Source organism: Ricinus communis, chromosome 7, assembly GCF_019578655.1.
Source record: "Ricinus communis isolate WT05 ecotype wild-type chromosome 7, ASM1957865v1, whole genome shotgun sequence".
In the NCBI taxonomy this organism is placed as follows: domain Eukaryota; kingdom Viridiplantae; phylum Streptophyta; class Magnoliopsida; order Malpighiales; family Euphorbiaceae; genus Ricinus; species Ricinus communis.
The window spans coordinates 8,240,858-8,265,213 of record NC_063262.1 but is presented as its reverse complement, the minus strand read 5'-3'; the positions used below and the strand labels follow the sequence as shown (position 1 = coordinate 8,265,213).

The 24,356-nt window shown below is 29.2% G+C and overlaps 2 protein-coding genes across 2 annotated transcripts; both read right to left on the bottom strand.

Annotated features, from left to right (window-relative positions):
- Window positions 1–1,408: 1,408 nt before the first annotated feature.
- LOC8268226 (developmentally-regulated G-protein 3) lies at window positions 1,409–7,877 on the bottom strand. The gene is made up of 10 exons (XM_002532229.4): window positions 7,702–7,877; window positions 7,419–7,472; window positions 6,807–6,980; window positions 6,278–6,349; window positions 5,911–5,970; window positions 4,431–4,540; window positions 3,462–3,761; window positions 2,521–2,712; window positions 1,991–2,042; window positions 1,409–1,888 (listed from the first exon to the last, which is right to left on the bottom strand). The coding sequence occupies exons 1-10, from the start codon at window positions 7,741–7,743 to the stop codon at window positions 1,838–1,840; spliced, it is 1,107 nt and encodes a 368-aa protein (XP_002532275.1). The 5' UTR covers window positions 7,744–7,877; the 3' UTR covers window positions 1,409–1,837.
- Window positions 7,878–12,011: 4,134 nt separating this feature from the next.
- On the bottom strand, window positions 12,012–14,627 carry LOC8268225 (pentatricopeptide repeat-containing protein At4g39530). The gene is given in 1 exon segment (XM_025159648.2): window positions 12,012–14,627. A coding segment is annotated over 1 exon segment (2,505 nt). The 5' UTR covers window positions 14,521–14,627; the 3' UTR covers window positions 12,012–12,015.
- Between the last annotated feature and the right edge of the window lie 9,729 nt (window positions 14,628–24,356).

Here is a 24,356-nt window from a genome sequence, read left to right as displayed (position 1 = left end):
TATAAGTTCGGTTGATTTCCGTATCCTCTGAATCCAATCAAACATTACATGTTCATACATAATTTATTTGAGAATTTATTTAATTATTTTTTATTCTAATTAATTGAAATATACTTGTCTCTAATTAATTTTGATTTTAATAAAATTTTTGAATAATTTTATTTTAAATTAATCTTAAAAATGAAATATAAAACGTGAATAAATAAACTGGTCAACTTTAAAATACGATTTGAATGGTTTGTCTACTTCCAACTGTTTTTACATTTATTAGTTTGGAAAATATTTTACTCCCAACAGTTTCTGCATTTATTAGTTGGGTTTTAAGTAGATTTCTCAAAATGAACCAAGTCAAAGAAAAAGAGAACTTTTGACTCTCTTAAGGAAAACTAGTGGGCAGGATGGTTTCCAATATGTTAATTTAATAGCCCAAATATCCTCTATTGAGGGAAGTTCTAAATCCAAATAAAAAGAATACCTATAATGGAGTCACAATGGGCACAAAGAAAAACCCTAATCACCACCACCTTCTTTTCCAATTATCTGTGGTGCTGCACCTAACCCAAAATCAAATTTAGTTTGCACCATTTCAGAAATAGAATTATCAAACAAACTGAACTCCCTCAATGGAAAACACTTCAATCTCAGAATGATTTCAATACTTTTGTCACCCATGCTATGTAATGTCATCATTCTGGTGGATCTTTCTACCCAGAAAATTGTTTTCACAAGTTTTATGATACCCAAATGGAAATTTAGATATGTTTTGTTTTGCCAAAAATAGTGCCCCAAAACTCCAGAAACAGTAGTGTAATTTTACCATAAACTAGTGAAACAATATTTGGTTCTTAAAATCTGAGCTAAACGAAGTATAAATTAGTTAATGCTTCAAATTTCAAATTTAGAATTTATATTTTGATTTATAATCTGCTAAATGTACTTATTTAATCTGATTACTAAAAAAGGTTAAGTAGAAAATAGTATTTTTAGTCAATTAACATGAAATTTTTATCTATAATTTAAATTTGTTAAAAAGAAATGGTTATGGGTTCAAAAATCATATATAAACACAGGAATAATGCTCTGCCGCATTTCTTATGAAAAACAAGCAGAAGTCCAGGTCTAAAGCTTTACCTTATTTAATAAAGGCAAAATCCACTATTAAACCCTTAAATCTTTCTGATTTTATGGAGTCCTTAAAACTTTAATTAATTTTATAATTTTATTAATTTTTAGTTTTATTAAAGGCTTCTTATACATAATGAGACTTTTATTTATTCTATTAAGCCCTTGTATTTTTATTTTAATTAAGAACCATTAAAAATCATCAATACAAATAAAATAAAAATACAATTTAATAAAATAAAATAAAAATTAAAAAACTCAATAAAATAAAACTAAAAAATCCAAGGACATAAAAATGCAATTTGCCTTTAATAAATGACTTGAATCCGCCTTGAACTTGCGTGCCAAGTTCACAAGGAGACCAATGGAAATGCATGAGCTATCTCTTAGAAAACTCTGTTTTTCAAGCACAATTAATGGGGATACGGTCTCTAATTTCCGCCCAGGTTTATTCAACCAACTAATTCTCTTTGACCAATCTCATCACTAAGGTTGTACATATCATGGCAAACAAAAATTATATCACCATCGAAAAGTGCTTGATCAGAATTTAGATTAATTACATAACAAGCTGTCACCTTCAATCTCAGAAATTGAGCTTCTCTTCCACTCGATCGCTTTCATAATGCAGAAAATTGGATGGAATCTTTCACACACCGGCTTCTGCAACCTGCAGAACTTAAATAGAGGACTCGCGATTGGAGCCGAGTGTTCATCACACTTTCTTTATTATTTGCACGACATCTTCATCCTCTAGTTCATGTTCCTGAAAACAAAATTATATAGCAGACTCAAGTGATAATCAATTGCAAAAGAAACAAATGCATAGAGAAAAGATAGTCGTTGATTAGTAAGGTTTCGAGAGAACCTTGCCAACCCTCTGGGGCTTGTGTTTAGCGCTTGATCCCCACACCAGAGCACTGTATCAAATACAAAAGGTGAGTATTTGTGGAAGTGACTAGTACTGCTGGAGGCATCAGCAGAAACGAAGAAAATGATGTGTTCAGCCAATGTTTTGTCATCATGGATGCAACTGAAAAGCTACTCATTACTTAAACTCCTATAGATATACAAATTTTACCATTATAAAATTCATAAAGAACAAATAATCAAGACAGTCAGAAAGGCTATTTGGCATTCATAATAAAATAAGTTGCCTGCCTTAATCTCAATCACACTCGAACTGTTTGATAATGCCAGCCATTTCAGATGGCATCCTCAAGTATCTTTGTTTCAGAAGCACATGAGAAATATGTGCTTAAGCATCACATGAAGGCTCAACCCTAACCATATGCACACGTACAAATTGCTAGCTGTGCAAAGTGCCTAAAATATAGCTGTTTCGCATATCCTGATGAACAAATATCTTCAGAAATAATAGAAATTTAAGATACTTACTACTTAAATTGTTTTAACATATCCTTGTGGATACGGATGCAGAAATCCTCAACTGTTCGCTTTTTAGATGACAGAATTACAGGATCTTCATAGTCTGGGTTCATTCCTTTTGGCTTCGTGTATATGCGAGTCAAATCTAGATATTCCCAAATCTTGTCCAGCAAACCATCAAGGTTCCATTCTAGGTGAGCACTGTAGAGTAGCCATATAAAATTAGCATGTAATGTAAGCAAAAAATAACGAAAAAGAAAAGAGTGTGAATACATATTACTGAGACAAAATATGCAAAAAGTCATAGTAATACGTCATATGATGCTACATCAAAAACTAAGAGACAATCACAAGGAAATGTAGGATATAAGGGCAAAAAGCAACATGTAGTAGCCATAGTCCCATATGATATTTGTCTAAATTCAAGGACATAAAATTAATGAAGACCGGAAAAAGCTACCCCTTATCAGTGGGAAGTTCTCCAATTTGGAATATTGTGAATGTAAGAAAAAAATAAATTGATGGGTAAAATCATTAGGACAGTAAACAGGCCTGGCTCAGGGAAGCTTGAGCTTAACCCATATTAACATAATATAATCTCAGACGCAAACTCAGCCTGAAACCCAGGATGGGTTCTGAACCAGGAGAAGAGAGATAGCCTCACTAAAAAAAGTAAATGCAACCGTGATCACACGAACTGAACCAAAAAACCAATCCATGCAATGATATGGAAGAAAATATAATTAAATAATTGCAGTTTCAAATATACCTCGACCAATGTATTTGAAATGCCTCAGTCAACTTGTTAAGGTTCAAAATTTATGAAAGAGACAGTAATGCATGTCCATAGATTCATAATATGCTTATTATCTTCTATGCAAAATAACCACAAAAACAAATAACATAAACAAAGGAAAATATAAAACAGAGACAGGAAAAAAGTAAATCACCTGATTGGGCAGTAGTGAGGCAGTTTGTCCAAAATCTCCAGCTCTTCCAGGGTAATCTGATCAATCTTGTTTACTACATAAATGCAGGGCATGTATATCCTACTGCCCTCAATGACATCAATCAGGTCATCAGCAGTTGCATCATATCTCAATGTAATATCAGCATTGTGAATTCTGTATTCACTACATATTGCCTTCACAGTTTCAAGATCAAGGTGTGTGTTGGCAACTGTTGTGGTGAAATTAATCCCACCCTTGTCTTTCTTCCTGAATGTCAGATTAGGTGGTTCCTTGTTTAATCTGTTTTCAGAAATAAAAATGGATTAAGAGTATATACAGAATTATAATCAGGAGACTGAAGAAATGTGTAGTTTCATGTGACTAATTTGTTTAGTTAATCTAATCAGAAATCAAACATAGAATTTGTAAAGTTATTTCTACATTAGCCAGGAAGTATAAATACTTCACTACAAGTGCCACAACCATCTTGGACATACATTGAATGTAGGACTTCATTGTTACTTCACAAACAGAATATTTATCAGTCCCTGTGTTGTCAATTGACCGTTAAAAGTCCATACTCCACACAAAATTCTATGATAATGGGAATGGAGCTTGTTCGATATCTTTCCAATCCTGAGATCCCAGAAAATTACATTTTGAAAAACTGGAGCTTGTTCAATAGTTTTGCTTAAAAATTAAGCTGCACAACTGGAGAATCTTCATATTTGATCTCTTTATTCTTTCTTTCAACAAATAAAAGATTTACCAGGTTGAATGTGCAAAGCACGTGCTAACCAAATTAATTTCAAATGATTTTTGAAATGAGGAAAAAAAAAAGATGAGAAAGTAATACTTCACATAGTGGCACTAACATCAAGATGCAAGTAAAAGAGAACTTATACCCATTTCCTGAAAACACAGATATCGTTTGCACAAACCATGATGGCACAGTACTTGCATTCTTACCTTATGCCAAATCCCTCAAGCTCTTTCTCTATCAGACGCTTGTGAGTTATCGGCTTTATTGCATCAAGAACAATCAAGATACAGTTGCATGTCCTAGCAGTACTGATAACCTGAATTGCAATGGCATCAGTCTATACATTGGTCTAACTTAAAAAGAATTAAATTCAAACGCACCACAAAGGAATTCTACAGTCAGAAGTCATCATGACATCCTATGGAAATGACAATTCAATATTCAAATCCTACTTCTACATCATCCTTTTTACAAAATAAAAATATGCCATAGCATTATCACTGTAGATGGAGCAAAATGGAGAAAAAGATCCATGGAGCTGACATGATTTGATGCCCATACCACAATCTTGGCCCCTAAGGAAGTTAGGACACAAACCTAAGATTTGGGATTGATTATGCTTCAAGATTAACTTGGTGAAATTATTCTTAATCTTGTCCCTTCAATTCTCCCTGGTCGCGGTATCATTATGTTTCAGTTTTTTCAAAGTCCTAAATCGCACAAAGTTCAATCATGCCCAAAAAAACTGTTTTAAATATGAGCGTGAATAGTGATTACATTCAACTGGACAAAAAAGTTTTCTTTTAGAATAGATGAGTAACAGTTATTTGGCTCACCAAAATGTCAAAATGTTCTATACTTAGCTCCTCTAACAAGCTAATTGCCTCTTTTTTTTTCTTTTCTTCTCACCATTCTTATAATAGCTCACATAATCCTACATATCTCTCATTTTTCCAATGAATGATTCAACAACTTTTGTTTTCCATCAATCTTGGTTTCTTGGTTAAGATAATGTATATCCTTGATAAGGGATTTATCACAAGATTGCTAAAGCAAGAATATATCATTCACTATTATTTACCGAATAATTAATGCAAAAGATAAGGGAATCATCATATAAAAGGTGACTGAAGGATCTTGGCTGCTTGTGCTATTTAAAACATGCCCTCAATTATAGTAGGGAGAAGTACAAAAAAGTACCCTAGGGTATTTTATTTTACTTATCCCATTATAGTAATACTAGGCCCCTACGTGGCATGCCTAATGATGTGGGGCTTATATGAGACTGCTAAGGATCTTCTCTAATTATAATTTAGAGTGTCATAAAACCTCAGTTTCCAAGCATTAGTTCATGATGGCAACTTTCAAGTTGTAACAATATCTAGTTTTACAGTCATGCAACGCTTAATCAATGATAATGTTCTGTGAGTAGGCATGATGATCCTACCTTGATGTGTGGCCTCCTGTATCAGCTATTGGCAACCAGATCAATAAAATAGAAAGGTCAATTTTTTTTTTTAATCTTATATGACCCTTATGCATCTTCCCATTTTGGATAACTAATCAAAGATCTGTATCTTGGTTTAGTACACACCAATATTCAAGAAAAATAAAAATCACAAAAAAATAAAATAAAAGCTCAAATGCGTTAAAAAATACCAACAAGAAGAACAGTAAAACTCTTACCTGCCTTCCTCGTCCCTTCCCATCCTTAGCACCTTCAATAATACCAGGAAGGTCCAATAACTTCAAACATTGAAAGAAAAAAAAAAATGTATTACTTTTCATTTAAAGGAAGCCAACCATAAACTGAATTAATCAATCAACAGAATACCATTATTGATCTACAAACTGGAGAAATGACATGATCTTTATTCAGAAACTGATGGTAAATATTTTGTACAGGATAACTTGAAAAACTAAGACAGAGACCAAAATATCAAATCAATTATGGCTATAGCTCTTATATGCTATACTGTCAGCATTCAAACAATAGGTTGTTGCTGTACATCAGACCCATAAAAGGGAAAGAAATCTTTGGAAATATTTATACCTGAATTTTAGCTCCTCTATAAACAATAACGCCTGGGATGCAAGTCAAAGTGGTAAATTCATAGGAAGCAACCTGTAAGCCATATATTTTTAAAAGAAGTCAGTCTTCAAGAGATCAAAGTACCTAATGCAAGTTTTACAGTGACCAAGTATTCAGCATAGGCTGTTAATTCCCAGCCACAAAAAACACATAAACAATAGGCCAAAGTAAAACAGAATCCTTGGAAGTTGAGCCAAACTATTGTTCCGTCTGAGCAAAACTTTTGAAAAGAATGATAAAGATTCCACATTAAACACTTATAAAATAAGCATATCAACAGAAGCTGAATGAACTATTAGGTTCAATAAATCAAGCGCGCAATTCTAACACAAGAAAAGGTTGTATCTTACCTAATAACTGAATCATAGCGAACTCTTAATTTATTTATTTAAAAAAAAAAAGACTGAAATTAGGTAATTCTACCTCGCTTGAACTTTTTATGAACATTATCAGGATAAAATTTATGCCACTATGGGTAACAGCTTCATACCTCTGAAAACGTGCCTGTTAATTTGTTTAGCAGTGTCGATTTCCCAACTGAAGGAAAACCCACTAGGCCAACTCTGGCATCTCCACTTTTAGTAACATCAAAACCTTGACCAGCACCACCACCTCCTTTTGATGAAGGTTCAAGGAGTTCTCTACGTAGCTTTGCAAGTTTAGCCTAGCATAAGACAGACAATCACGTGTAGCAGTTCCATCAGAGTTTTTCACATAGAAGAGACAATACAATACGTACAAATAAGGGCAGAGATACAGTAGCTCTGGTTATCTTTGTTTTATTGGGCATCAAAGAGAGAGGTATAAGTGTCTAACAGTCCTATACAAATATGAATATGATCAGTAACATAACATGTTTTTGATAAGTTTATAAACGCAGAAGTTCAGTTGAATTGAACACCTTTTACTACATTGTTATGTTTAGAAGGATCATAGTTGCTAGAATTCAATTCTTTCAACTAAAAAAATAAAATTTAGCATTTTGAAAAAAAAAAAAACGAAATTATGCCACAAGTGAGATGGTTTTACACGAATTCAATTTATTTGAATGCTTGCAAAATGAATAATGTCAAACAATGCGAAACAATAGGTAGGTAGGTACCTTAAGCAAACCAAGGTGATGTGCTGTAGCCTTGTTCTTTTGAGTCCTTGCCATCTGTCACAAACACACACAAAAATTATGCTACCCCTCCCAATACAAAGGCATAAACAGTTTACCAACTCAAAAACTCACTTCAACAGCAAAAGCAAATAAATTAGTTAAAAGAAAGAGCACTCTTTTTAAAATATTTATCTTTGCCCTGAACAATAAATACCTTATGAGCATCAAGGATTGCGGAGTTCTTGAGAAATTAAAAATGGTAATTAATAATAATAATAATTACCTCATCTTCAATATCTTTGATTTTCTGCATAACAGTCGCCATTTTTGCAGCTTACAAGCTTACAAACCACTATTAAAGGAGATTTCTCGACGACGCCGTGTGGCAAATCCAAGTGCAGTACTTCTTGCTGCGATACAGTTTTGAAAAAGTGGAAGCTACCAGAAAAAGAAAAAAGAAATGAAGCGCTTTTATATTAAACAAGAGAACGGTGGCGTGCGTGGCCCTTCTTTATTTCTATTCTCAGGTTGGGCCGGGCTACCTTTGGCCCCTTATGATTTGGGCTTGCTCTATCTTCGGCTTTTCTATTTTTTTGGGAAAAGTATGTGCTGTAAAATTTTATTTTTACGGATAAAAATAGTGGTTTTTATTTATACGGTCTCTTAACTGAACTGACAGATTTTTATTTATATTGTTTCTAAACTTTCTCCTTCTTACCCAATTCAGTTCTTTTATTCTAAAATGTAAAACAAGAAACAAAATCAATAAATTTAACACAAAATTAATTTTATTGCGATAATATATCTGAAACAAAAATTAAAAATTAAAAGAAAAACATGTTAATCCAACAAAAACTTCATTGCAACTGCTAAATAGAACAACAAAAAACAAAAACGATTTTAAGCATTCAAATCAAACTACAACTTATAAGTCAATAATAATTCATGTGTTTTTGAAGCTCAAATGTGAAAATAGCAAAAAAATTTGTGTTCTAATTCTGTAAAAACAAAAAAAAAACTATTATATGTGTACTGTTATAATACAATATTGAATGAATTCTATACAATACCGTTTTATTTTGACTTTTAATTTAGATTTAAAAAACTGATGCATGAGTGTATGTTTTTAAAGTTTTCAAAGTTTTATAACATTATAAGGTATATCAATGACATCTTTCTAATATATTATTGGTATCTTTTACATATTCACAATAAAGGGCATTTAAAAAGTATATCAAAAGTATCTCTTTTACATCAAGATATGTATTAGTAAATAATTTTACACATTAAATTATAATGTTAAAACATTTGTAATATACAGTAAAAGATATATTTTAAATATTTTTTGTTTTATCTTTTTATACAATTGCGCAATGATTTCATAAATTACAATCTTAACCCTAAACAATTATAAATATACAACTAATAGTATATTAATAGTATCTTATTAGTATACTATAGTTGATTTTATTTAATTTTTTATTCTAGAAATGGAAGCAATACCAGTATTGCTCCAACACAATAGACAATGCGCTGAAAACATGGACTTTGTTGACTTTGAAGTTCATGACACTCTAATTCTAAATATTTTTCAAATTTTTCTATATTAATGGATATTCTGTTAAAACTATAAAAAAGAAGTATAAAAATATTAAATGAGAATTATATCTCATCCATGAAAATACAGGTATAATTCAAATATATATACTGTTATAAAATATATTGATAGTATATCAACAATGTACTTCAAATATCTTGTCATAAAAAATAGAAATAAAATATATTTCAATTATTTATACAATATACTAATATCTGGCATCTTTATAGTATCTAAATAATAGATTTTTGAAATCATCATATAAAAAGAATACTTACTCTTAATTGTATTTATTGCAATTTAAAATACAAAGTAAATGAACTCATAGAATATTTGCAGGTGAAATTATCCAATGACCAAGTATATGACATGATAAAAAAATGAATCAAAAGTTCAAGTTGATATGGCAAAACGAACATGAAAGTGCAACAACATCACCTATTCCAAGTTGATATGAATTCATATTAATATTGTTCACGTTACTACATTAATGAGACAATATTTGCTACATACAAAGCAAATGTTTTTATAAATGGAAACGAAAGCATATGAAATATACCAAAAAAAGTAAAAAGTAAGGTTGTTCTACCACTAGAACGGAAGATTAAATTCGGTAGACCAAGAGAAGAATAAAAGCGCCATAGGAGACTACGAGGCAAAATAACTGTGAAAACCGTGGACAACTTGGGCATAACAGAAAAACATGTAGAAATTCAGTAAAAGAAAAACTTAATGAATACTGATCTTTTAGGAATACAATTTATAAATTATCACTTTCAAAAATTATACATTGCCAATTAAATCATCTAGTAAATAAAAGTATATGATTGATTTCTTAAACTGCACAATTAATATATATAAATAAATATATAACAAAATTTACAAAATAAAATTGGAAGTATTTTTTCAATATTCTAATATTGTCTTGTGAACAACCAAAATAAACATATTTGCAACAGTTTATATTATATAATTCAAATTTCTAAATAAAAATATAGCTTCTTATAATAAAACTAATAAAAGTTACAAAATGATAACAAATTTATCAGACTCATATAAATTGAAACAGATCCAAAACTAAAAAAATACTAGTCTTCCACTACTTTCTCTTCTTTGTCTTTCCATCCTTTGCTCTTTAGATCTCCTAAAATCCTCTGAATTATTAACTATTCCGTTAACGTCTTTAAGCCTTGCTAGTTATCGAGAGCAACAATATAGCGGCTTCGAAGATCATCAATATGAAATCTCGCAGCAAACATATCAGCTCTAGACATAAAATACTCGGTAAAATTTAGAATAAATATACTACAATCATTGAAAAATAAAAAATTCTAATAAGTAAAATTATAAGAATATGAACGAAATAAATAAATAATAAATAAGAAAACTAAACACACAATTAGAAAAATATCTCAAAGAATAAATAATTTAATCAATAAAAATAACGAAAAAACATAACTGCAAAATCAGACTAAATTTTGAACAAACTTTATTATAAATATCTTTCTCGTATATTTAACATAAAAAGAAGCCATACCTTCAAAGTGTAATCAACCAGTTCATCAGTTGAGATTTTGCTCTGTTTTTAGATCGAGCATTGATTGAATCATCAACAGGTTTTTTGTCACTATTTTTCTCCGTTTCGAACACCATAATAGAGAATCATCACTAATACTTTTCGTCTTTCTATGAGAACTTTCAGCTGCATGCGCCTTCTTAATCTATAGCCTTCTTAATCTATCTCTTCTTAGCTTCTTCACAATATCATTCTTTTCTTTAGATTTAACCTCTATTACTTTACTAACAACTTTCTTCTTAGCCATTTCGAAATCAATAGAGTTAAGTTTAATCAAATTTCTAAAAGTTTGACTATTTGAATTTAATATCAAACCTAATCCAATCATAACTCCTTAATTTAAGCAATAGATTGTAAAAGATAAAAATGGTAAAGTTTGAATTTGAAAGATAGAGAAACTGAAAGGAAAAGAAGAAGAGACGAAAACAAATAGACAAACATTAAAAAATGGAAAGAAAAAAGCACAAAATAAGGAGTTTCAGCCAATAAAATGAACAACATGTACAAAGATAAGGACAAATAATGGTATAAAAAAAGGCTGGTATAAAATGACAACCAATAGGATAAAAACGCTTAAATTAGAAATCCAATCTTTTATATCTCAAAAATAACACGAACAGAAAAAATAATACAAAATTAAAAAAATTATTTCAATAAAAATATAATGCAAAATCCTTCATTTTCACATGCTTTGATCTCTCTCTACTTCTCTGTATTGCCTACTGTCACTACTGCTCTTTTTGTAGTGTCTTCTGTCATCTCTCTCAGAATATCTTGACCTTTCGTTCCTATCCCTATCTCAATTCCTATCTCTGTCCCTAATTCTACCGTAAGAGGAGGGCAACAACAGTGGTATCATACGATGAACAGGCGATGAGCCCCCAGTTGATGCACAATGTAGAGCATGTTAACAAAAAGAGTAATAGTGCAATTGTTGCAGATGGTGGCTAGTATGCAGTTTCATCGGAACTATGGCACATAATTATTCTGTTTTATTTTATTTAAAAGTTTCATTTTTCTAACTTAAAGTTTAAGAATTTAATTGAAATTTAATTGAAAGTTTAAAGAGTTTCCGTACCTTTCACTAACAAAAATAGTTAAATCAATAATTTGAATAATGGTACATTTGCATGTAATTGTACTAAATAAACTATATTGATATGTATTAATAAGGATTTAAGATAAATTTATAGCAAGTGTGAAAAGGTAGCTAATTATTATTTAACTATATATTATTTGAAACCATTAATCCTTTCAAAGAAAAAAAAGGAATCATTAATTATTTAATACTTCATATATAAATTAACTAAACAAATAAATTTTAAATAATTTATGAAACATACTTCCTAAAACTCAAAAGATTCAAAAGAACTTTAAATTTTTTAGAAGCTTATAATATACTTTAGCTACAAACTTGCGATTAGTCATCTAAAAGGAGTATTATTAGTAGAAGCATCAGGCACATAATCTACCCCTTTGATATGCAGAATCAAATAATGTAGAACTGAATAGATTACTTCTGTTTTACAATGAGTTCTATCTCTTGCAATTTATATCCAACTATGTCCAGCTTCTTTCACTACCCCAGCAATATCCATTCTCTCTCTCACCTTTTTGACATCTACCCACATTCCTTTTGATGCATATATATTTGACAGTAAAGTATACGAACCACTGTCTGTTGAATCAATTGAAATTGCTTTTTCTGCTGCATATTTCCCCAATTCGACATTACCAGAAACTCTGCAGGCGCTGAGCAAGCTCCTCCATACTACTGCTTCTGGCTCTGTTGGCATTTTCTCAATGAACTCTTTCGCTTCGTATAGTTTACCAGATCGACCCAGAAGTGAAACTACACAAGCATAATGTTCAGTCCCTGGTTTAATGCTAAACTTAGGCATTGATTCGAAGTAATGAAGGCCGTCTTTGACATGGCCTGCATGACTACAAGCTGAAAGGACACCGATAAATGTCACATAGTTGGGATTTATTCCCTCTTCTATCATTGCTTCAAACATCTTTAGAGCTTCTTCTGCTTCTCCATGATGTGCACATGTCAAGATTAAGGAATTCCAACAGATCACATCTCTCTTAATTGATGAACCAAATGCCTTTCGAGCATCTTCTAAGCTTCCACATTTTGCATACATGTCTATAAGGGAGTTTGTCGTGAATGGATGCGAATCTAGACCTGTTTTGATGATATGGTTGTGGAATTGTTGGCCATGTTGCAGGCTGGCTAGGTTGCTGGCTGCTGTAGTAAGGGCTGCAAAAGTGACAACATTGGGTTTTGGTTCAGATATTTGTAATTCGGTGTAAAGTTTAAGAGCTTCCTCATTTTCCAACTGTTGGGTGTAGCCAAAGAGCATTGCATTCCACACTACAATGTCTTTCTCGGTCATCTTATCAAATACAAGTCTGGCATCCATCAGACATGAACACTTTGAATAAAAATCTATTAAGGCACTTCCCGCAAATATTTCCATTGAAATGCCAAATTTAGTAATGAGTGCATGAATTTGCTTGCCTAATTCCAAGGCTGATAATGTAGCTGATGCCCCAAGAAGACTCACAAATGTTAAAAAGCTTGGTGAGAGCATCCCATGCCTCATCTCCCGGAAAAGATTCATAGCTTCTGATAGCTGCTCAAGTGTTGAGTATCCTTCAATTAGTGCATTGTAAGAGACTACATTACGTATCGTCATATCATCAAAAACTTTTCTTGCATCATTCAAGGAACCACATTTTGCATACATATCAATCAAACCATTTTGCAGGAAAATATCACTCTCGACATTACCCTTGATACTGTAAGCATGCACTTGTCTCCCTAATTCTAGAGCCTCAAGTGAACCACATGATGTGAGAATGCTAGTGCAAACAAACCCATCTGGCCTCCTACCCAATCTGGTCATCTCAATAAACAACTTCACAGCTTCCCTATCAAAAGAATTCTGCATATATCCGGCAATCATCGCTGTCCACGAAATTACATTTCTGTCTGCCATTCCATCAAATAACTTCCGAGCAGATTGTACTTTACCAGACTTGGTGTAAAAATCTATAAGCACGTTAACAAATGAAACATCAATTTCTATTCCCCTCCTCAAAACATGACCATGAATTTGCTTGCCCCCTTGAACAAACTCAAGTTGTGAACACGCACCTAAAACACTAGAGAGTATATAACCATCAGGTACAACATTCGTTTCTCTCATCTGGCTAAACAATTGCAATGACACCTCACTTCTCCCTCTTTTAACACAAGCAGTAATAATTGTTGTCCAAGTAACTGCACTTTTCTCCAATAGCCCATCAAAAACCAGTCTAGCTTCATCAATATTGCCACCCTTTGCATACAAATCAACCAAAGAGGTACCCACATAAACATTCCGATCAAAGCCACTCTTAACAGCAAAACCATGCATTTGTTTATCTATACTACCACCAACTTGTACACAAGCACTAATAACACTAGCTAAAATATACTCATTAGGATTCTCATTGCAACACCTTTTAAAATCCAAAAACACCAACAAAGCTTCCTCACTAAAACCACGTTTGGAATACATAGAAACTACTGAAGACCAAGAAATTAAGTTTCTTTCAGGCATTCTATCAAACAATTTGCGAGCAAGATATAAAAAGTCAGACTTTGCATACAAATTAAGAAGCAGATTGGTGATAGAAGTATCAAATTCCAAGCTTGAAACTATAATTTGAGCATGGATTTGCTTGTAGTGTGATACTGGGTTGTTTTGTGTGAGTGATCTTAAGAAATTAGCTAATTGGCGCTTCTTGATGTTGGGTTGGAAATATGGGTCTAGTGAATCAAAGAGAGGTGATATTACTGATGAGTAGAAATTGAAGGTGCAATGAAATATTTGGTATTGTTTTAAGTAGCGAGTTACTGGGTAGTGGTTTCTCATTCTATAAATAATACATGCTTAGCAGCGTTTGGTGTCTAGCCTAGACGGCAACAGTGTCTTAAATTTTTTAAAGTTTCTGTTTAGAATTTTAGGTATATAATTATTATCCGTAATATTTTATCCGATACGTTACAGAGCCTTCCATATAAATAATTTCAAAACTATAACAAACATAGTACAATACAACAATTCTAAGAAAGACATTACTTTACATGATTTAAAACATAAGGTAAATGAAATAAAAAAATGAAATTGAAGAACTTAAATCTAGAATTCAGGTTATAGAATTACAGAGAATATATTCCGAAGGAGGACAAAACGGTGAACAAATGTCTAAAAAATTTAATGAATTATTTAGGACAATATCAAGATTATGATGGTAAGATTTTAAATTCCCTAGCTAAGATAATATCTCATAAGTCGTATACTCCTATAACAATTATTATAAATGAGGAATATATGTTTTTATATATAGCTCTTATTGATTCAAGGGCTCATCTTAATTGTATACAAGAAGGATAAGTGGCTTTCAAATACTTTGAGAAAACCACCCAAGTTCTTAGAGTGAATAATCAATAAAAATTAGCTATCAAATATAAATTATTTAGTGTTGTAATATATAATAATAATATATGTATAGCCTAGTCTTTTGTAATGATAAAAGATATTAGTCAAGCAGTCATATTAGAAAATCTTTTTTTATGCAATCTTACCCGATAAAAATATTAGATGAAAAAAAGCATAAGTACAAGGAACACATATTATTTTTAACTTATAGACCAGAACAAATCTCTATAAATCAACTAAAACTCCAATTTTCACTAAAAGAAAATTTTTTGATGACACTTAAAATAGAAATACATTATAAATCAATAGTGGAAAAATTAAAAGATCCCTAATTACAAAAAGATATACAATCATTTAGAGCTATTCTAGAAAAGAAATATGTGTTGATATTCTCAGTGCTTTTTGGAAAAGAAAAAGACACATAGTAAAACTCTCATATGATATGTTGATTATGATGAAAGAATGATTCCTACTAAAGCAAGACCTGCATAAATAAAAAGAAAATGAAATATTGCAAAAAAATAAATATCAAATTTAGAAACTAAAAATTAATAAGAAAAAGTTATTCTCCTTAGAGTTGTTATGATTTTTATGTAAATAAAAATGCAGAAAGAAAAAAAAAAGAGTTACTCGGCTTGCTATAAATTTTAAACCATTAAATAAGCTTTAATATGGGTCAAATATCCTAATCCTAATTAGACAAACCATATAGGTCGTTCATATAATACATCAATATTTTCTAAGTTTGATATGAAGTCTGGATATTGACAAATATAGATAGCTGAAAATGATAAATATAAAACTACAATTAATAACTCATTTGGACATTATAAATTAAATATGATGCCTTTTGGATTGAAGAATGCACCATATAAATTTTAAAATATTATGAATGATATATTTAATTTTTATAGTGATTTTATAATTGTCTACATTGATAGTGTAATAGTATACTCATTCTCTATATAACAACATTAGAAACACTTATGTTTAGAAAAATTATCACGAAAGCTGGATTAGTAGTTTCTACTAGAAAAATGGAGCAATTTACCAACAAAGTTAGATTTCTTGGTCATAATATATATAAAGGCATAATAGTATCAATAGAAAAATCAATTAGTTTTACTGATAAATTTCTTGATAGAATTATTGATAAATGGGACAACCCCGATCAATTCTTGATGAAACCATTGGTAATCGTAAAGTCTAGAGTGCCTTACTATTGTGAAAAGTGGATAATGATGCATATGTGAGGGATATGTATGCATTGGGAATCCAAGCCAAGAATTACATCAGCCACGACTAGGCGTTCTACAAAAGGATAACTTCGGATGTCCAACTCATATGTCTAACTATGAGGAAAGCACAAGTGATGATAGAAGAAATGCATAAAGGGGTATTGCGGGCCTCATATGAACTACATAGTGTTAACCAGAAAGATTATACATCAAGGTTACTACTGGTTAACAATGGAGAAAGAAAAAATATTTACAAAGATTTTGAGAAAGCTTAAGTTATATATCTTACTTTTATAAGAATCTAGCAAATGATTGTAAACCCCTATACGATAGGTTAAAGAACAACCCTCCAGAATGGACGGATGATCATACTTAGGCTGTACAAATAATAAAAGAAAAATTAAAAGAATATCCTGTGTAAATATAGTAGATCCTTTTGTATATAAAATAGTTGAGATAGATGCTTCTGCATTAGGTTATAGTGGTATACTAAAACAAATGATAGAAAAAATAGAACAATTAATTAGATACACTTCTAAGATATGGGAAAATATTCTACTATAAAAGAAAAGAAATCCCAGCTATAGTTTTATCAATAACAAAATTTGAGGGAGATTTGATCAATCAAGAATTCTTATTAATAATTGATTATAAAGCATCTAAAGAAGTTTTACAAAAAAGTATAAAATATTTAACTTCTACAGAAATATTTACTCGTTGGCAAGCTAAATTATTAGCAATTGATTTTACTATAGAGGACATAAAGGGAAAGTAATTTATTACATGATTTTCTAATTAGAGAATTCTTGTAGGGAAAAAAATGAAGCCCATATATAATCTAAGGTTAACTGCAATATCATCATCAACCTCTCAGCAGTTATCTTACAATATAATACCGTACAATTTATCTCTTTCTATGACATCATACCCTGAGCATAATACTATAACACCATATATAGTCTCGCATCTTGTACGATCTTATAGACATCATTTTACTCCAAATATTGAAATTTTTTTATTTGTAGAATTATCTAGTAAGAGTATAATAATAATATAAAATCAAGACTTAGCTAAAGATCATGCCTAAATAGTGAATGAATACCTCATAAATTACATACATCCTAAAGAAATATTTACTGAAAAAATAAGAAAATATTACGAAGCCATACTTGTAGAAACAGACTCTGCACTTCTAGTGCATAATTTTAGAGATTCTAGAAATTTTGTATTAGGATTTTCTAAATTAACTATTTTAAATATCCTCTTTTATAAACATTGGGGGATGAATCCACATAAACTAAGACCCTTTAAAAATATAAATATATCTCTCCAAGTATACACCTATCATGATTATATAGAAGTATAAGATCAAGTATTATGTTGTCAAAATGATAAATATACCCACACTTAGTTTATACAACTAAGAATTTTTAAAGCAATACCAAACTGGTTTCAAATGTGGGGATTATCTAATGAGATTTTTCCCCTTATAAATTTTTTTAATATAAACCAAAATATCACTAAAAAGGGACATATATTGTATTTGTACTTTATTTTCAGATATCGTGGGTTGTTCAATAGGCTTATGCGGTCCAACTAGAAGACAAAGATGACTATGATTATTATTATATTTCATAGTTAGAAAGAATTATATTGATAAAATGGTGGGACAAATTTAAGATATCCAAGTTTCATACAGCGTGGATATTTCCACCATATCATTAAATAATGAGACATCCTTATTAAAAATATCAACCTCACCATTATCCTCATTAAAATTTATCAGTTTTTAATTAAAATTAATATAAAATTTACATCCCCATATATCCAGAAAAGAATTAAAAAAATAAATTTTAACAATCCTTCGTCGTGATATTGATTCAATTGGAAAAGAATTCTCAATGCCATCCCAGGATTTAGTATAGGAAAATGAAGATATATGTGCTTATATATACACGGACAGTGAGCAAGCATAGCCTTACTTATTTAATAGGAATAAATTTATATATAAAATTTTCATAAAAAAATTAATAACAAGTAAATAAAAAGTAAAAGAAAAAGAAATAAAAAACCAACTCCACGTAAAGACATCAGAGAAAGCAGTATGAAAAAAGGTGGAGACATATGAAGCCTTGGTATTTTCATCTTACATCAAATTTTACTATAAAAATAGTAGATATAATTATCATCCAATAATTATAAAAAAGAAAAAACTTTTTTCTATAATTTATTTTAACCTTTTATATTTATTTTTCAATGAGTATTCTCTTCTTCATAATCATAATTTGATAAAATTATTTATTTATTTACTATATGTGTATAAAGTTCTAGTTAGTATTACACCCGATTAATTTTATTAAAAATTTACGTGGCACTAAATTACATACAACAAACTAAATTAAAAATAGTGAAATCGAAATTAAAAAAATAAAAAATAATTAAAATTAAAATCAACCCAAACAACCTAAATTCAGATAAAATTCCGCATTAAAAATGAAAAAAGAAAACTAAATGCCACGATATCAAAACACCAAGTCCACGTGTGTTCTTATCCAAAAAGAAAAGTACTCTATGGTGATAAGAACTTTATAGTGTCATGCGGTGCTTGGAAACTGATAAATCAATTTTATAGTATATCATATGTATATAATAAATTATATAAAAATATTTATATAATATTAACTAGAAATATTAAAATTAGAAAAAGCTTTTCAAATAACACTGAAAATTAGAAAAATTAAAATCTAAACCTCATTTATCGGTTCAATTAATCAAAATTTATTAGTTTTTCGGTTGCAGTATCGGTTTAGTCGGTCCTTTCTTAAGATGCATTAAGAGTAATGTGGGTTCCACAGACCCATGAAACCAAGTGCTGTTGCTTATTCTGGTCAAATCATTTGCGCGTCGAGTCATACCCGACACACCAAAGTGAAGAGAGACAGACTTCCAGATTTTAAATGGTTTAGCAAAGAAATTTTTAAAACTGTACTTTTTTATTTTTATTTTTCTATTTAGATTTTTCGATTGAGCCAACTTTGTGTCAAAGTTCTATTTCTAGTCAACGCACCGCCATACTGTAATGGCAACGAAATTATGACTGTTTCAAAATCGAGGGCATTTTATAATTCTATGCTGCAATTCAATTAATTATTTAATTCTTTTTAAGCAGATCTCATTGCGCTCGTTCGTTTATCTCTTATTTTAATAATTAATTCGAGATTGTCCAGCTTGTTTATGTACCAAAGTTCAGTCGTACTATATCATTTCTTAGTCAACAGCTGCTATATAGCTCAATCACGACCACTCGTAAGTTCACACGTAGCTGCTCGTTCTGTTGTGGTTTAATGAAATTAATTGGTTGTTTTCAATTTGGTATCAGAACTGTGGTTTTCTCTCGTCGCTCTCTAAACTTTCTTTCTTTTTCTCAGCAAACAAACATGGTATATTTTATGTTCTCAATGGGGTTTTTTTCTCTAGTTAGGATTTAAAAAAATATTTATTATTTTAAGATTAATATTTATAGAATTTTATTTTTTATACTAGTTTGAAAAAAAAATCTTACTTTAAAGTGATAGACCGGTAGATAAAAATCTATTTACGAGTTAGATTGGCGGTTATTAAAAAAATATCATTTAAAAAAAAAGAAATTAATATAGTTACGAGAGATTTTAGGGTATGGAGAATTTTTGAGAGTATTGTCTTAATTTATTTAGAGATTTATAATTATAATACTATAAAATCTATAAGTGATACATTTAATTAGGAGTTAATTTCTTATTATAGTATTTTGTCTAATTTGAAATATACTGCAGTTGTAGTTAATTAATTTTTTTTTAATTAAATCATACAATCAAATTAATTAAACAAAAAGAGAATTATTACCACAAATCATTAAACACATAATCATACTTACAAATGTTGTCTTTTTTTATTTAAAGAAAGAAAATGATTGATATTTATGAAAGCTTTTTTTTCTTGTATTTAAGATACATCCATGCAGCTGGCTGCACCTTGGCTTTTTGCAGGGAACTGATTTGAATAGTAAGTTGTCTGCTTGTAAGACTGGTGGACAGCTTGTGAAAAAATTACCCCTTTTTTTTCGGTCAGTTCCCTTTGACCACTCAAAAATCACAGTAAAACTGGGTTTTTCTGTAAAAAATCACTGTAAAATGAGAATATATATATTTTTTCTTTAAAAGAGAAAATCTTAAATTGGGAAAAATCCGGTTTTTAATGGTCCGGCTTATCCAACTTCTGCTGCCTTCAATTGACAAAGTATATTCCATAGTGTTACAACATGAAAGACAAGTTAATGTTGGAATTGTTAATGTTTGGACGAAAATTTTTTAGGTAGAATCAGTCCAGTGCTGGTTTAATATTTTTTATAGTCCTAATCAATATCTAATTTATGGTTCTATAATATAAATATAGTATAAAAAATATTTAATAATTTATTTTTCTTGCTTTTTGAGATATAAAATTACTAATTAAAATTTTTGCATTCAAGTTTAGAATGTGAATTTATTTCAATTAATAATATAGATAAATTATTTAGTTCTTTTGATGATATGATTGAGTGTAAAAAAGATTTACTAATTTTAATTTTAAAAAATTTCTTTCCACTGAAATTACCGTTACAAGAATGGTTAATAGTATTTCATAAACTATTTATACATTTAGAAAATAATTTATCTTTTTTTAAAAAAATTATCTCAACTGATATTTTTACTTTTTGTTTATATTTTTTTATAAATTTTAATTTTGAAAATAAATATCAACTATCTATATCAGAAATTATGTAATATTATAGAAAATTTTTCAAATTCAAATGATTTGTCTTTAAATTATCATCATTAATCAATTTTAACTTAGATACGTAATATAATTAAGATAGAAGTATTTTTTGAAAAAGAACATATTCATTCAACAAAGGTAAATTTATTAATTTAATATTTATCGTTAAAATATAATTTAATTAGTATTATCATTTATAAAAATTAAAAAGATTACTATCTATTAATATTGATGAAAATTTATTAATAGAAAAGATAAATCAGTTTTAACTAGGTAAACATCCTCCCAAAACCATTCTTTTATATAAATCTTTAAATATTAAATTAATCAAGTATGATAAATATCAATAAAATTAATTTCTTATAATATTGTTGGTTTTACATATTGAATATTATTATTTATCTAGTTATGAAATTAATGAATTGAGATTTTTTCATATTCACATTGAACATGACCTTTAATATTATATTATCTTCATTTTTAAATTTCAATTAAAAGGTTGATTTTTTACTATTAAATTTCATGTAAAAAAATAAAATCTTAACCATATTAAAAAATTTATGTCTAAAATTAATACGTATAATTATTAATCAGTGTAGTCTAATTAATATTGAAATAACTTTTACACTTGTGATTTTGAATTTAAATTTGAATTAGAGTCAATTAATATATATAAAAAAAAAGTGATATGTAAAGCAAATATAAAAGGGGAAAATTTTGTGAAATTAAATAAGAAAAACATTAAACTCATGGTCTATTAAACGCTTTTTTTAAAAGAAAAATGGTCTATTGAATATAGTGACATCAGATTCCACTTTAACCATCTAATTTTCTTTTTTTTTTTTTTTAACGCATGATTTAATTGATTGATTGTGGATGAAATTTACCGTTGCGAGGCAAGTGGTGGGAAAAGAACCGGTGGCTGCATTTTGCTGATACTCTTGATTGTGTTTTTTATTCAAAGAAAAAGAAAACAAAAGAAATACAATACTGCTAATTACTATTTATCTTCAGCATTCTTTTATATTATATTAATTACTTTTTAATATTAAAAAATTATATTTTTTAATTTTTTTATAATCTTATACTAAAAATCTCTTTTATCAGAATTTTTACTAAACAATTATTAATTAGATTTGATTTTATATTATTTACCTTCTGATTTTTAGTATAATATATAAATTGATCTTTGTAGTTTATTTATTATATTAGAATCTTTTTATCTAATTTCTATGTAAAAATTAATTTTAATGAATGTATAAAAATAATTAAATAGTATTCTTTAATTACTCTAATTTTTAGTATAATTAAATCCTAGAAAAATCTAAATATTCCAAAAAATACTTATATTTATTAAAGTATTAAAAATTATATAATTTAACTTTAAGTTATTAAAATAAAATATATCTTATTCTTATTATTAGTTTTGTTACACTAGAATCGTAATTTTGATAAGAAGTTTGAAGATTAAATTATATTTTTTATTAATTTAGTTTTTTAATTGCATTGATTTTTTAAATGCACGTAGATTTTAGTATAATAAATAAAATGTAGGGGGTAATCTATATATTACACTAAGAACTAAGGGACAAATACTATAAAATCAAACCTACTTGACGATTATTTAATGAAAATTCTGACAGAATGTATTTTTAGTATAAAAGTAAGCAAATAGAAGTAAAGAATATTATTTTTAAATGTTAAAGATAAATAGTGTAATATAAAAAATACAGGGATATATAATAATTATCGCAATATAGTACTACAATAATATCCTAAATAGCAATTATAGATTCCCTTTAACTTCCTCTCTATGGCTAAAGACTTAAATTTGCAAATTAATTATATATTTTAGCTTGAGGTGATGTTGATTTAATGAAGCATAAATCAATAAGTCAATATGATTCTTTTAAATAAGAGTTGTGGAGGCTCATTTCTTTTTAATCTTTTAAAACTTCATTTAGACTAATAAAAGTAAATGTTTTTGCAATTTCTTATTCTAGAGTAAAGCTTTGTAAAGATGAAAATCAATTATTTAAGCCAAGGTATTTTGATGACTTTTAAATTCAAGAAAAGAAAACACTAACAAAGAAAGACATAATTTATCGACAACCTAATAAAGAGGAAGAAAGAGCAAAACCCTCTAGGTCCCATCTCCTTGGCATGTTTATTGATCTCCCAATATCAAAAAAAAAAATTGGACAATGTCACTTAAATTTTCTATGCTGGAGCTGATGGTTACAATATTATGAGCTATGCTACAAACCTATAAGGACAAAGCAAAATGAACTGCCAATAAACCTTTATTATACCGAATTGAATAGTGTGCCAAAAGCGATGCCGAATTGAATAGTGTGCCAAAAGCGATGCCGAATCATAATGGTATGTACTATAAACTCCATATTAGATTGGAGGAAATTCAGAAAGATCAAATATAAGACTTTCTCACAAGACTGGATAAGATTTTTGATCATTTTTGAAGTGATCTTCTTTGAATGAAACTTGTCCCAGGTATTGCTTCGATATTATTCGACAAGAGGCACAATGTTAAGTGACAAAAAATAGGAGGCTAGAGAATGCTGACACATGGCAATAGTATCCAAAATACTCTCTTCTAACTTTCGAAGCACCCTTTGAGCTATGAAAAAACTAAGAAAGACAAGTTATATTGCAGTCATTATAATTGGATGTGCCAGGCCAAAGATATTTGCTTTGAAATCCATAGTTATCCTAATTGGTTTTTAGAGAAGCAGAAATAAATTAAAGCATGAAACAACAAGTGATTAGGCAAGCAAAAGTAGCCAATACAATTCATATTATACTAAGTTTGGTTGTTGTTGCAAGAAGCAAAAATAAAGACATCGAACTTGGTGAATTGTTCTTTCTAAAGGTAATACATACACAGTTTTTTCTGCATCTACAACTCAAGATATAAATTGGATTATTATCTTGAGAGCCATAAAATATACGATTTATGATAAAACTTTATTATAGTATATGATTTTACCTTTCAAGAATAGTGTCCTAATTACTATGGGGAGCCTACCTCACTTATTAGCGCAGGATCAATAGCCCTTATTGATAAGTCATAAAAGCACTTATTTTTTAACCTTATTTTGTATTGATTTTATCTTCAATTAGTTTGATTTGTTTGTTCAACCTTGGTTTTCAATTCTTTTAGGTATTTTAAAGATAATACATGTCAAAGAGTAAAATGGAGCCGCATGAGAATTGAGT